The following is a 15,347-nucleotide window of genomic DNA, read 5'->3' on the forward strand; positions in this document are numbered from 1 at the left end:
CATACCCATCTCGTGAGAGAGAAAGGCTTAAGGATCCTCAGGTGTCCTTTTGCATCGGATTCACTCTGACCTGGTGGAAAATTATGCATCTCCAAAATAAATTATAGCCATTTCTGAAAAGGTAAAAACTTCTTAGAGCAAATACAAAGATTAGATCCTTGTGCCAGCTCAGTAAATCCTTCTTTGGTACAGTTCCACTGGCTCAGTCGAATTATACCAGAGCTGGATTTGACCTGTCAATGCCAACTTAGGCCACTAGAAGATGTTCAGGTATGTGACGTGTCTTTTCTTCAGTCGAATATGGTAACAGGTCTTATGTTACCTTATGTAGAAAATAGCCTGAAGAAAGTCATCACTAAAATTATCTGAAAGGACCACGTTCTTTTTTGATTCCCTACGGGCTAGTGGCTTGGGTAATTTTCCGCCCTGAGTGTGACTCTAAGCTCGTGAAACAATATGAGGATTTTGCAATTGATTTCCGTGGGTTTTTTGATTGGGAGCTTATTTAGTTTTTTTATAAAATAGCTTTCTGGAAGCCCAGTTACTCATTACAGTGAAAACCCTCACAGAAAATTATCCACCAAAGCTATTTGTTCTGGGATTAAAAAAAAAAAAAGAAACAACAAACCATTCCCCCTCAGCAGAGAGTCCTTTGCATTTTCTAACCATAAATCCTTCTTTCATCTCCAAGCCTTTGATGATTCAACGGGTCACGAGGACACAACGGTGAAGAAGGAAATATTTGAGTACATTTCAAACACACTCAAACTTTGTGGGTTTAAAATGTACTTACAGACCTGAGGCCGGTCAAAATCTCCTGTGTTTTCTGTTACGGTTCTTTTGACTCATCCAGGTGGCACCCGAAGCATGTGAACCGCACGCCTCTGAGCCCTGGCACCACCATAACATGGACATAGGAGCACACGTGGAAGAAGTTCCTCTTCTACTGTCTGCAAAATGGCAGGTGAGCAACATCATCGTCACTTTGGGCTCTAGCAAACCTCATTTAAGCTGAAACCACCAAGTTTCACCCAACCTTGAGGAAAAAAGCACTGTGTGTCAGACCAACCATATAACTTACATTCACCAAGAGGCACAAAGAAATAGGGTTAAGACAGATGTAAAATCATACATAAACACAGCAGAAACAAGAAAATAGTTCAGTCATAAACTCCCCGAAACTGGAATTGAATTCGTATTTAGATGGTGAGCCATAGCCAGGAAAAGCACATGTGGTGTGGGGTTTTATCGCAAAAATTTTTTTCAATGGTACAGCAGTCGATAGTCTCCCATACCTAGGACCCCTTGAGGTTTCTCCACCCAGCTGTAATTTACATCTTTAGATGTTTATGGTTTCTCTTCAAAACCATCCTTTAAAGCTTGTCAGTGTTTTCCTAGTTGGAAATGAAATGGTAGTTCATCCTGTCAAATCTTTCTCTGGCGTTGGGGAGGAAAAAATACGTTGTGAGCTGGCAGATGCAATTGCCTTCAAGTAATGCAGAGTAATAATCTAATATTACTTTTCTATTATTATTTATCAAACTGTATTTAACTCCGAGAGCTGCTATTAGGATTTGCATTGCTCCCAATCGGAGGCAGGCAGGAAGGCAGGGATTGTCATGCGGTTCCAGCACATTAACCGATCACGCAGCATAACTTATGTCAGCGCCTAGACATAAAACAGAGACACTGCCATCGCTCACTAATGTCACCAGAGCAGCTAGGACATAAAAAGGGATACAAATGGACAATTTAAAAACAAATAGCTAATTGAGGATGGTTACAAATGCTTTCCATGTGGCCTTGAGCCAAGAAAACGTGCAATGAGAGGTAAAAAAAGAGTGGAGGGAGGGGGGGTGTTGTAGAAATGATCGATCTGGCAGGTGGCCGGCGAAGGGACGGTGTGGGGTGACCGCCTGCCAGGCGGATCTCCCATGCTCGCCTGCCATGGTAAATACAGCTGAATAAAGCTCTGCCCCCAGGGGTCACGCTCGGAGCAGCCGTTCGCTCGCTCTTTTGCAAATATTTGTCAGGCAAAGCCCCGAACAACGAGAAAGCGGTGGCCTGGTGCACCTGATGGAGGTTTTTTTTTCTCCGGAATGCCTGCCAGGAGTCAGTCCGGTAACAACGTCAAGGCGCGCGGTGGCGTGGGACGTGCCGGCGCGTGATGCACCCACCGGTCCTGCCGCAGCCCAGCAGACACGCTGAGAAACCCTCCTCCTCCTCCTCCCCGCTCCTGCCAGCGCCGGGGAGGCGACAGTTTCCTCAGCGTGACACTGGGAACATCTGCTATTACCAGACTTCACGTTTTTGCCCCCGAGAGCCCTGCTTTTGGGGCATCTTGTATATTGTGGAGAACATTTTGCCACTAACAGAGCAGCCTCGGCATCCCCTTAGCTGGTGCGGCGGCGGTGGCCCGCACACGTGTGTGTGCTGCTGCGGGAGGGGGGGTTTTGTGGATGTGTGAACTTTTGACACAGCTCAGGGACCTCTTTCTGCTCGGTGAGCTGGAAGCACACCATGCTTAGCCGGCTGATTTTGCATCCCAGGGCTGCACAGCCTCAATTAGCTGACTGCTGCCGTGTGCTTAAGTACAGATCACTGCATCCCAGACATTCCTCATCTGGGCGACTCCGTCTAATACTTACAATTACCTGTGACAACTCCCCAAATATGACACCGAGGGGGGAGGCTGTTTGTCTTTAAAGAAGCCCCAGCTGTCAGAACATGGGGTCTCTCTGCCCTGTGCCATGACATTTAGCAGAAAGCAAGCCTCCAAGGGCAAAAGGTCTTTCCTCCCCTGATCGTTTCCAAACCGAAGTTCTCCCCGGCTAAATCTCCGTGTCCCTTTTGCCAAATTGCTCAGAGGATACGGGCTGGCTGCTCCACCCAGGCTGAGCTGCCAGAGAGGGAACCTCGGCCGTGACCGTGCCTGCTGGGGACGGGGCAGAGATTCCCCTCTCTGTATCTCTCTGCACAGCATCCCTCCGCAGTGCGGTCAGCAGCTCCTTACGTGATCTCCAGAGGAAGGCTTAGGGAGGACCTGTGTGATGAAATTAGGCAGCCCAGGTTATGTTAGTCAGCCTGAACACAAGACAGTCGAGGAGAATTGCAGTGCTGGTTTAAGCCTGATGGCCTTAATACAAAATCCTACATCTTTGGTAGAGTTGCTAATATTTGCTGCAGCCAAGATCTTCCCTTGCCATCATGAGGGACACGGCCTTTTAGCACTCGGTTATCACAGAACCATAGACTGTGTTGGGTTGGAAGGGACCTTTAAAGTCCATCTAGCCCAACCCCCCTGCAGTGAGCAGGGACATCTTCAACTAGATCAGGTTGTGAGGGACGAGATGTGCCCTGTGCATCCTCTGTGCTCTGCTGGTGCAGGACTGCGCCGCAGCTCCGGGGATATGACGAATTTATTGGCAGGTATGCCATGGGCCTGCAACTGGGCAAGCCCACGTAGAGAAGGAGAGGCTAAAGTAACGCTTCTTCCGACCCAGTACCACAGCTCTTGTTTCACTCCAGAATGGGTAGATCTAGGAGCCCTGCAAAGTGGGTCTTGTTTCCTCCCTGGAAATCTAAAATAACCAGGCACCTGCCATTACTTTATTTATTTTATTTTATTTTTTTTTTGGTTATAAATAAACACAAATTACCTACCCTCACATTCCTTCCCTTGCAAACGGACCATGGTGTGATGCTGAGGGAGACGTTGCCTCCTCCGGCACCGCGCGGTCACGGGGCTGATCAGCTGGGGATGTCTGCCTGCCTGGATTGTTCAGAGTCACCTTGACTTCGCGTTCACTTCTCTGATATCGCAGTCATCAGGCAGGTGTCACTCAAATTGCCTCATGTTGAGGTGTCTACTGATATCAGAAATCCTTGATTGCAAGGGTCAAAAAACCTCCTGTATCTTACCTGCAGAATTCCCAACGCTCAGGGACTTTTCTGCTCAGGAGCCAATTTCTTTACGTTTTTCTTTCCAGGGTATATTTAGCTGCATCAGGTTTTGTTATTAGAGCTATGGCAACAGGAAATCTCTCCGGGGCTCTCACAAGGGTCTCAGTGATGGTTGTGGAAGGTTTCGTATTGATACGAACAGATTTCATTCACTTGATTCTTTCCCTCTTTCCCACCAAAATGAACCAAACCAAATCAGTGATTTGGTTTCGCAAGCTTACAGTGCTGTGGAATGCGTAATTAGCTGAGAAATAATGAGGGCTTGACTAGGTTTCTGAAGCATAAAAAGTGGCAGTTGGGGAACAGTGGATGTCTAAACCAGCGATGAAATACATAAATTTTGGGCTTGAATCTGCAAAAAGAGATGCCTGAGAGAGACCGTCCACCCAGGAGGAGGTGATTCCTCCACAGCAAGTGAGACATTGCTGCACAGGTTATTGTTACAGTGCAACCCCTCAGAAGTCTGTGCTTGTAGCCTGTGATAGGTGACAAGTTTGCTTCTCCATGTGACAGTCTTCCCCTTTGAACCTTAAAGAACAAAAATTCCTGGGAAAGGGTCATTCAGGGGAAGTATTTTGTCAAAAAATGCACCGCTTGGTTGATAATAGGGATGCTGCTGGTGACCTTACATGTGTTAAAATCCCTGCCAGACGCTGGGGGATGAGTTTCTCCCACCAGCAGCACTCGCTCTGTGTTCACACCTCCCCTCCGCAGTCCTGACGCTGCGGTCAGCACTCTCCTCTTCCCATTTTCTCTTCCTCCCTTTCCCTCCTGCACTTTATTAACCACTCACAGGGTATGAAGGATTCCTTCTGCACGGCTCTACAGGACCACCCGGGAAATCAACCCACCCAAAGGCTTGAAAAGGCACCCGAAATTACCACGGCTGATGTGTAAGCCCAGAGATGCTGCTCCCCACCTCCCTGTTTCTGCAGGCAGGGCTCTGCCCGGGGTTTCACTGACCAGACGCCGCTGAGCCCTCTTTAGCACAGAGCCCAAGATAATAAGTCCCACTGAAAGGCACGGCGTGAGTCGAAGGCCACGCTCATCAGGAGCTCATGGCTTCCAACCAGCCTGATGTATAGGGAGATACCTCCTCCAAGCGTCTAACCTTGGGCCAGCCTGTCCATGGCGGTGTCTTAACGCAAAAGAACATTATCCTGGGGAAAATGCAATTAAAGAGGAGACTTGCAGAAGTATTTGAGGGAGGTAGTTAGATAACCAGCTCCAACCAAAAAATCTGTGGAAACCTGCTGCCAGGCTGGCCTTTGTGGCTTCCAAATATCTGTTTGGGACTGGGTTATCAAAAGAGCTGAACACCCATCCAACCTTTGCAGAAAAGTTCAGCAAATGGGACAATTCTCCAAAGAAACTCGGTGTCCTGAGGGCAGCTCTGCTGCCTGAACTCAGGAGCACGTTTTCTCAAGCAGATGCAAGCAGTAATGTTTCATTAGAATAACTGAAGAGCGTGCTTTGCTAATTGGCACTGTAGATACATTGACCTCTGTTTTTGTTTCACCGGAGTCTGATTTTCTGTGATTACATTTAACAGTGACTTCAAGGGGAGCTGAAGGAGAGGAGGGAAGGGGGAAAAGAAAGGAAAGGAAAGAAAAGAAAGGAAAATGTGTCCAGTTGTGACAAGTCAAGCTGTCCAGCAAATCTCACTACAAAGGAGAGAGATTTTGGAAGGATGAGTCTGAGCATTACTGACTATTGTTCTTTCATCAGTGATATTTGACCTCTTTCATTCCCAACCGAGTGCTGCATTTGTCTGTGGACTTAAAACTTCTCCTTCCCTTTCTTTCTCTTCTGTGTGATTCCCTGCTCCCCCAGGAGACCCCGTAACTCCTTTATTCCTCTGTCTCCTTCAGCCTATTCCCTCCAGCAGCACCACTTGAGTGGGCTGGTGGGCTCCCAGATCACTTTCAAGCTGCTTGTCCCCCCCCAGACACTGTGTGATGTGTTGTGCTCACGCTCATCCTCGCACACGCGTGGTATAAACAGAAAACACCTCTGACAGCTGGATGCATCATCCCAGATGGGTGACAGTGAGACCAGGCAACGATCTGGCTGGGGGAGAGGGGGCACCGTGTGTTTTGTCCGGAGGGAGGTGCAGGACCATGGCTGGGAGCAGGACACCTGCAAAAGGCATAAAGCCATCACGGGCGCTGGAGCTGAGGCTGCAAACCTGTGGCTGGGCATTGGTGTGCTTTCAAATGTGTGATCACAGAATGTGTTGGGTTTGAAGGGACCTTTAAAAGTCATCTAGTCCAACCCCCCTGCAGTGAGCAGGGACATCTTTAACTAGATCAGATTGATGTGTGTGCGCTGACCTCATAGAGGGTCACGGCATGCTGCTGATGTCCTGGGAACAAGGAAGACTTTGGCCATGGCTCTGGCATTGTCCCTCCACTCTGTTTTGGCCCGGCACGTTAACCCTGGCACTCATTGGCTGGTCTGGTTGTCAGTGGAGCAGTAGCTGGAGGGGCGAGAGGCAAGGGGGGGACACCCTCGCCACCACTGGAGAGAACCTACAGGCCATACTCCTAAGGATTCCAACCCACAAGAGACAACCAGCATAGATGCCATTTACCTTTTCTCATCGTGTCTGTAAGATGTAGAGCTCCGGCCACTGGTCCAAATAAACATTTTAGAGGGTTGCCCAGTGTTGGCTTTGCTCGCTGCAGTGGGACGATGGAAGGACCTGGGGGAAGAGGGATAATTTTTGTCACTGCCCACCCAACGCGGCAGACCACATTATATCTAGCGTGCCAAATCCCCTGTGGCCGTGCCCAGCCGTGCTCTGAAGATGGACCATTTGTTAACTCAAGGTGATGTGTAAAATAACGGGGATGACAGATCAGGGGGTGGGAACGAAGGGTAAATCTCATTAGCCCCACTGGTAAAATGTGATCCTGGCTAATCAGGCTTAGCTATGCTCCACACTGCAAAGGATTTGCACCATGGACAAGAAAACATTGGTAGTTTAACAAAAGATAACAGCTGCATCCAATGTTCTTACGGCAGTATTTTGGGGGTAGAAAGTGGCTGTTGTTTAAGCGCACACACGTTCATTACAGCTTATTGGTTTTACGGCAGGTCTCAGTGTGATGAGACTCTCAAGGAAAGTGTCTGAAAGAGACACAAGTACAAGGCATAAATGCAGCATTTTGTGGAAATCTAATCAATGTGACAAAGACGGTTTTTCCCACAGAGAAATTACTGTCCTGAGGCCACTTGGCCAGACCAGTGAGATTCCTGCCCAGGGACTGCTTTGTTTCACAGCAGGGTATGAGACCTTCTGCCTCCTCTCCAGGCCCTCAGGGTCTTCAGAAGAGGGGGAAAAGCCCAAGGGATTTCATTTTAAGGACAGAAATTGAACCTTGTACTTCAATTAGGTCTCACAGAAACAAATACAGAGTTGATCTCAAAAAGTGTTGCTGCTCTCTTGCCCTGATCCGAGGCACATTCACTATATCTATGTTATTCCCAGCAGGTTCTGGTTACCCTAGATCAACTGAATTTGAGTAGCCATCTTTCCAGGTGGTAACTCCATCGCCAGGCTGGAAGCATGGGCTGTATTGGACCTACTAGTGGGGCTCAAGCTTCCCTTGTAGCTCCTCCTTAATCTGCTCCTGCTTTTAGTGAGGCTCAGTTAAAGTCTCGATGTGTGAGAATTGGGCCTTTCTTGGTGTGGGCAGTATTTCACATTATTTCATGCCACAGCACTTTGTGCTTTTACTGCATTCAGAGAAAAACTTAAGGAAAAAAAAAGAAATATTCCAGATACCAAAAGCCTAATGAAGTTTATATGAAGCTTTTCATATACTGGGGGCCATTCTTCAGCCCACTGAAACATAAACCTGTCTGTTGATGCTCTCAGCAGAGGAGACACATGAATTCCCCAGTGCTCCTTGCCTGAAAAAGTCTGTAATGTCACTATCTACATAATCATGCAAAGGGCTAATTTCAATATTTGCATAGTGGCGAACCTGGGAGAATACTGAAATCCTGTAGAGGTGGCTGCAGGGGAAGACTGACATGGACGGGAGCCAGAACCCATCCGTACGCAGACGGGCTGATGGGTGCCAAGGGACTGGGATCTCCATCTGGAGCCAGCCCAGAGCCCCACCGCGGGCTCCGTGATGCAGAGCCAGGACAAACTCACACCCTGGCTGGGCAAACTGGCCAAACTGGTGACTCCGACACCTCCTCGCTGCTGGGATCCTGCTGCTCCCTGTTGCTGCGATGCTCCAAGATGCTGGCTTGGGACCGGGGCGCGCAGGCAGGGACCTTCCTTGAAACTACAGGCAAAGCTTTTGAGCTGCATTCATGCACAGCAAATTGGACAAGAAGGCGGCCCAAAAGAAGGGAGGCAGAAGGAGGGGAATCTCCCCCAGCATTTTCCCTGACCCTGTGGTCATCACTGCAGCAATGAGAGCCAAAAAAAAGAGTCTTTTCTTTCCTTACAACCACTGTAGTGAAGTATTGGGGAATAAACAATGCAAAGAGGCATTTTGTCCCTTAAATAACCATAGTTTAGAAGATGAAATAGCATCTACCAGGATCTAATCAATCTAGCCACTGACTAAGAAGTGTTTTTATAGAAATTTGGGTTGCAGGACCTTGGGTCTCATGCTCGCTCTGGTATGTAAGATGGCACCTACGCTACCCAGACAGCACAAGAGCGACCGCCGAGGCTGCACCGGGGTGGTGTTTCTGCATCGAGCGATGCAGGAGGGCTCAGACCAACTATCCAAGGGCCTGGAGGCCACGTTGGGTATTGGACTGAGGCCTGTCCCAGGCTGAGCCCCTTAGTGCTGGAAAATAAAATTATATATTTGCCACTGCGACAGGAAAGGCTGGCTGGTGGTGCTGCCATGGCACGAGTGGCCCCAGAGCTAGTGGGAGATGGTGGTGAATGCTATTAGAGAGCCTGTTCTTAATTAAGCAAAACTTGGGCACCCATTAGAGGTGATCAGCAGCTTCTGCTGCCTGTCTGAGTGTGCAGGGACACCTGGGCAGGACTGCCCGGGCAGGGAGGCAAATTTACAAGCTCCACAGAAAATCACAGAAGCATCATCGGGGCGAGAGCTGGGCGAGAGGGGTCTGTGCCACCGAGGGGATGCCAAAGGAGGAAAAAGGGTGACTTTCCCCCAAAGTCAGAGTGATTTCAGACTCCCTTTCAGTGCCAGTGCCCTGGAGTGGTCCATATGTGGCGGCATTAATGCTGCCTGCTTCATTAGTTGGGCAATCCAGGCTAACCACCACTATTTAACACGCAATTACACACCTAATTTTGTGTAAAATCGTTACACTGATGACATCACAGCAGAGGTCAGCCGTAAGCCACTAAAATCCGTGGCTCCTTTAGGCGGGGGTTAGCGGTGAGGTAAGAGCCTTTTGTAGAACGGTAACAACACGAACTCCCCAAGACCCTCCGCTGAAGGCCTTTGGAGGACTTGTAACTTAGAGCGGTTACAACCTACACAACCGTGTCCTGCCCCGCCAGCTCCGTCAGCAAACTTCCGTGCCCTTTTCTTCCCCTGAATTAATCCCAAGACAGGAGTGTGAACCCTGTTCCTTCCCTCTCCCCTCTCCCTTTTCTGCGAAAACACGTAGCAGTACTTTTTTTTTTTGCCCATTGCTTCTCTGAGTCAGCTGCTGGCGACGTATTTTTATCATGCAACAAGTAATCAGCCCGTGAAACTCATTACCGCGGGATGTCAGCCTGGCATTTAGAGTAACACCAGACTGCGCTATTGCTTGAACAGGCGGAGCACCTGAAGTCATGACAATACCAGTTAAAAAACAGTTTAGAAGACGTGCTCTAAGCTGCTTTTTGACTATCAGGAGCCTGCAGGGGATGTTCCTATGGGGCAGGTTACCAGCAACCTGCTGTACTTGATGTGACTTTTGCTGGAGTCGGGATGCTGGGTTGGACCCTGGGCTTTCTGCTCGACTTTGCCTGCACATCGCTGCCTCCTTCATTATTCACCCAGTGCGGCATCAACCCGGTTGTCTGTCGGCATGGTTGCCACAGAGACAGGCGAGGAGGCCATGCTTCGGTTTTTACAAAACATGCCTCGTTCTTGGCGTTCGGGTCTGTTCTGAATAAATGCACAATGTTTAAGGGAGAGATGCAGAGTAGGAAGTGTATAATCTCACATGAATACATGTAGACCTGTGCCCAGGGCATTTCACTGCTCTGGAGTGGCTGAGGAGCAGCTCTAAGGGCTGATGGTGCTGACACAGTGGGTCTCTCACCCCCCATCTCCCCCCATTCTCACCCTCCCCTTGAAGATTATCTTCTGAAGAATTTTATGGACCTTACTAGAAAACCTGACAAGGTTTCCACTTTTTCGGCTATTGCAAGATGAAGACTTGAGGTAGTTCTTATAAGATTAGAACTATCCTGCCCCATCCTAAGGAGTGTCAACGTGTCCATCCAACAGCAAGCACCTGAGAGAGGACTGCAGTGCGAAGGAAACACTGGGTCAGAATTTCCTGCAAATCGCTCCAAAAAGGATGTAATCCTGAGGGTGAATCTCAAAATCCTGAGCTGGTACCTTAATATCACCTATATTATGTGCTCAGTTGTCCTCACTTTCACCCTGGGCCGGCTGCTTTCCTTCCTCAGGCTTTGGTTTATGTCACGATTGATATGAAATGTCCCTTACCTCTAGGTCACCACATCTGTGAACAGCCAAAGAGGGATACTGCAGACCGCATTTTTAGATGGAAAGCTGGGTTTTATATGTGTGTTTATTTGTAATTGCCTCTGTCTATGTTTATGTTAATCATAGGGTTTCTGAGACCTTGGAGAACCATTTACGGCACCAAACTAATGAGCTCTGCTCCCCTTATGGCATTTCATTTCCTGGGCAATGTGACCACTGTAAGAAGAGCGGCACTTGCATTAATTTTGCCTCATAAAAGACACCCTGAGTCATCAAAAGCCAACAAAAGCTAAACATTCACCTAAAGATACAATCATTGACCTCTTCAGCTTTGTCTGAATACACCCATGCCCACGCTGTCAAGTGCTCTGGATCCTTCATCCCAATATTTCCCAGCCAGGCGATTCATTTGAACCCTGAAGCAGTTCCCTGGGAGCCCTGAAGTTTTCCTGCTAGTCCACATGTGAACTTCTCTCCGTGCCACAACACAGCGCTCGGTGCCAGTTCTTGGGCAGACGGGGAGGTCACTGTTGAGTGACGGGAGGTATTTGGTCTCTCCTGTGGCTGGGGAGCCTTTTTGTGGGGCGATCCCACCCATCATCACCCATGGGAAAAGGAAGAGGCTGAAACCAGGCACCAAAGGCAGCCCACAAGGGGATGGTGGTACACTTTGGGATGAATTTACTGGATATGGACAGTTAGACTTTATGCCCCAATAGGTCTAACCCACGCCTATGTATGATGACAGTATGTTTTCCTACGGCTTTGCTGAGCCAGAAAACAGGGAGAAGTATTGTGTGGTGAAGGGTGGAAGAATAAATAAAATGGCCTGTTGAATTCCTGATGTAAAGTGTAGCCTGATGGCCAGGTCGTCTGGCATTCAGGCTCCTTAGCGCGTGGAAGAGTTTCCCAGGCAGAGTGGTGAGGGAACTACTGAATTAAGATGCCCCTGTTTGATTCAGATGATCCAGGAGAGTTTTCTAGTCCTGGCATGGAAAGAATGTAAGAGCTGGACCCAGGACTAAAACCCAGTGCCTGAAATTTCTGACTCCTAGCTGTTTGATGGCAACATGAAGGGGTAGATGGAGGCAGAGATACAGCAGGGAGACGGTGAGGAGAAACCCAAGTGGGTGGTAAAAACTGAGCAGGTGTCTGCCTGGGGTATCTGAGCGAGACCCACTGTGTCCACAGCCGTGGTGTGACATGAAAGCCCCAAGACATATGTACCAAGGGAGGTTTGACACACTGCCACTCCTGATGCAAACCAGAAACGAGGTGAACGCGTAGCTGGTAATTCCCCTGTTCTGACACAATTCAGAAGGTAACGCTTCTTATGTAGTCAAACTATCTGTTATCTCTGCAGGCCTCCGCCTGAGCACAGTATCTGCTTGCCCTAGTTCCACTTCTCTGCGGCCATAACAGAAGAAGAGCAGGCATGGACCAAGAACAGCCGCAATAAGCTAACCCAGAAAAGAAATGCATCTGCATTAGTAGAAGGCAGTTACCACTTAGGGAACATTTAACGCTCTGGCAGCAGCAACACTAAAATGTGAAGCAGCAACAGCAATACCAAATGGTGTATTTTCTGCCTCGTGACCGGACTTTGCTGCACCGCGAGCTAATGGGCACAGTGCAGGACAGAGCGACATAAATAACTGTTCTCGTTGGAGCATTTCAGGAGCTCTGGCTGCACTAACTGACTAATCCAACTGGCAGATGACCTTGAATTTGGGGTTCCTCATTATGGCAAGGGAAAAATGGGCAATGGGCAGCTGGTGCTAATGTACTGACAAAAGTTTAGGAAGACCGATGGCTAATGAGGCTGCATTAATGAATTCACCTCAATTTCTGGCCCTTCTCCTAAATATCCCCAGAGCTCAGAGCTGAGCTCTCCATCTAGTTTTTGAATTGAATGAGAGAGACGATCTGGACCCAGGACAGTCTCGTTGGGCTCCCATGGTACAGGCAAGTCCAAGGCACTACATGTCCAAAGGAGGAGGAGAACGGGGCTGCCGGTGACAGCTGAAGCCATCACATCGGGATGCAGCTTAGCTGCGTGCAGAACACGGCGATGTTTTATTTTGTTTTGAAAGCCAAACTTTCTTTTAACTTCAAGTCATCCTTGATGATGGCTAATTCCCTCTCCCCACTATATACAGGGGTAAGAGACATATTCAGAAAGCATCTCTTCCTCTTTGATACATGACAACATGCAACATGTTCTCACTTCAAAACTGAATTTTCCAAAGTAACCTCTAGATCTTTCAGGTTTCCAACTCATGATGTTTTTTTCTCCAGTGCTGGCTCTCTGTGTTTTGAAAAAAACTTTCAAGCTTTGCCATTTAATGATGCCCGTCACCCCTAGGCTTCCTCTTTCCCAAGAGCTACCTGCCTGGTATGAATCTATGCAGCCCACACAGCACTTTATAGTCTTTATTCTTCCTGAGCTTTTTAACTTTAACTTTCTTCTCCACTTTTTTTTTCTTTTTTTTTTTCTCCCTGTGTCTCTTCCTATACTTTACCATCCCCATGATGACTTATTTTGCTCACCCTGCCTGCACTGTGTTAGTCTTAATTAGCCAATTTAGCTGATTGAAACAGCAATTTTTTGAAGAAATTCCTGTGTCCCCAGGTCAGCAACAAAGGGGGAAGCTCTTGACTATCATCACAAGCAAGAGAGTCCCAACTTCTCTTCTTTGGCAACCTTCCGGCCACCTCTGACCTTCCAGACTCAGCTCCCATCACGGCAGAGGACGCTTTCAAGCCACCTCCAGGTAGCAGAGCGCCTAGTGAAGAGCGGGCCCTTATTACCTCCCTCATGTTTTGGTGCTGGTGAGTTTGCAATCCAAGCACGAGGCAATGCCTCTCTTGGCACGTTGCAGTTGCTGAGGATCAACGTTTGTGAGGAACAGCTGAGGATAATTGTCCCCTTTGCCTGTCAGGACTCCACAAGCATTTTTAGCTTTCTGTGCTGAATTTGAATTTATGTAGCAGGTGACACATTGGACAAGCACTGTAGTCATCATCTCAGCTGCTCTCTGGCATTGGACAAGGGCACAATCTGCCTGTAAAATGGGCTGGCTTTGGGAGGGGGTGCTGCAGAGGCAAGTGCTGGGTCACCCCCCTGCAACATGCCCCTGCTCAGTTGAGCCAAGAGGCTTTTATGGGGAGGTCTGCTCTGCCAAAGACCAGGTAGGATTACACTGATGAGGGGGTGAGAGGTCTCACGTGGGGGTGAGAATGAAGGCAGTGAAAGTGCTGCACTACCTCACTTGATACTCTCCTTTAAATCTTAGCACGCTTAGGAGTGAGCTAAGAAGGACGCACGAGAAGGACATGAACCTGTTGGAATGGGTCTAGAGGAGGCTATGAAGATGTTCTGAGGGCTGGAGCCCCTCTGCTGTGAGGACAGGCTGAGAGAGTTGGGGGTGTTCAGCCTGGAGAAGAGAAGGCTCCAAGGAGACCTTAGAGGCTCTTCCAGTCCCTAAAGGGGCTCCAGGAAAGCTGGGGAGGGACTCTGGAGCAGGGAGGGGAGCCATGGGATGAGGGGGAATGGTTTTAAACTGAAAGAGGGGAGATTTAGATGAGATATCAGGAAGAAATTCTTTGCTGTGGGGGCGGTGAGCCCCTGGCCCAGGTTGCCCAGAGAAGCTGTGGCTGCCCCATCCCTGGAGGGGTTCAAGGCCAGGTTGGACGGGGCTTGGAGCAACCTGGGCTGGTGGGAGGTGTCCCTGCCCGGGGCAGGGGGGTCAAAGATGGTGGACAACCACCTTGCACCCAGTGAGGAGGGAGGAGAGGCCAAGACACATACAGGTTTCCACATCAGAGAGAAAAGGCAGAGCTTTGCTTTGGGGAAGCGTCAAGTCCCATCCATGGGGATATCCCCTCCAGCTCCAGCTTTGTGCAGCTGTGCCTCAGCTTTACACCCCTCCAGAGAAGCCCTGATCTGAGAAGTACAAGGCTTTTAAATATCCTGAAGAGAGTGTTTCCTTTCAGGAAAGCGGCACTAAAACCCCGATGGTGTGTCTGCGGGTGGGAGCACCCGGAGGGGAAGGGTGATGCGCTGCTGGGGACAGAGAGGGCACCAGCAGCCCTCGGGGAAGCCGCAAAGGAGAAGCAGATCACACCAGCCGTGTGGCTGGGGAGAGAGGTGAGGGCAGAGAAAGATAAACAGCCGCAGAGCAGCACCCAGAGGAAAAGCACAAACAGGCAGGGCAGATATGGCAGGAGTGTGTTTTTCTCCCACCTAATTCTTTGAGCAGGTCAATCATCTTTTATCTCCTTTGAGTCGGTCCCCGTGCCATGGAGATCACCAGCCGGAACAAAGCAAAGGCAGAGGCGAGCTAAAAACTACTGCCCAGCGGGAAGTGAATGCTCTGGCACTATTTATTTTCGAGTCCACATTTGGATTAGCTGTAAAGAGCTGTGTGGATAAGCAAGCAGGCAATTACAGCTGGGACGTGCTGCTCATGAATGGCAACAGCTCCAATCTGCTCAGGACATATTGAAATTCTAATTCAGTTAGATTCCTTTAGTTACAGCGCTCATCACAGGCACTAAAAGAGATGGGATTAAAAAATAAATACAACTCTTATGTTGCCTTTGGTCGCCCTTCTCTTCCCCCCTCCTCTCCCCTCCCGTATTTTAGCCGTTGTTTGACTTCTTCTTCGGCAAAAGACAGCATTTAGTCTGCTTGTTAATTTT

The 15,347-nt window shown here is 48.9% G+C and overlaps 1 protein-coding gene across 4 annotated transcripts in view; it reads right to left on the minus strand.

Annotated features, from left to right (window-relative positions):
- Positions 1–15,347, minus strand: part of LOC128911761 (calcium-activated potassium channel subunit beta-2) — a 158,926-nt gene that overhangs the window by 13,949 nt on the left and 129,630 nt on the right. For 3 of the 4 annotated variants that reach the window (XM_054207119.1, XM_054207120.1, XM_054207121.1), the window contains exon 2: positions 6,557–6,667. The exons of the other annotated variant lie outside the window; for it this stretch is intronic. In XM_054207119.1, coding sequence (XP_054063094.1) covers positions 6,557–6,667 — 111 coding nt within the window. The remainder of the gene's footprint in view (positions 1–6,556; positions 6,668–15,347) is intronic. 4 annotated transcript variants of the gene reach the window in all.

The sequence above is a fragment of the Rissa tridactyla genome, chromosome 6 (genome assembly GCF_028500815.1).
Source record: "Rissa tridactyla isolate bRisTri1 chromosome 6, bRisTri1.patW.cur.20221130, whole genome shotgun sequence".
Lineage (NCBI taxonomy): Eukaryota > Metazoa > Chordata > Aves > Charadriiformes > Laridae > Rissa > Rissa tridactyla.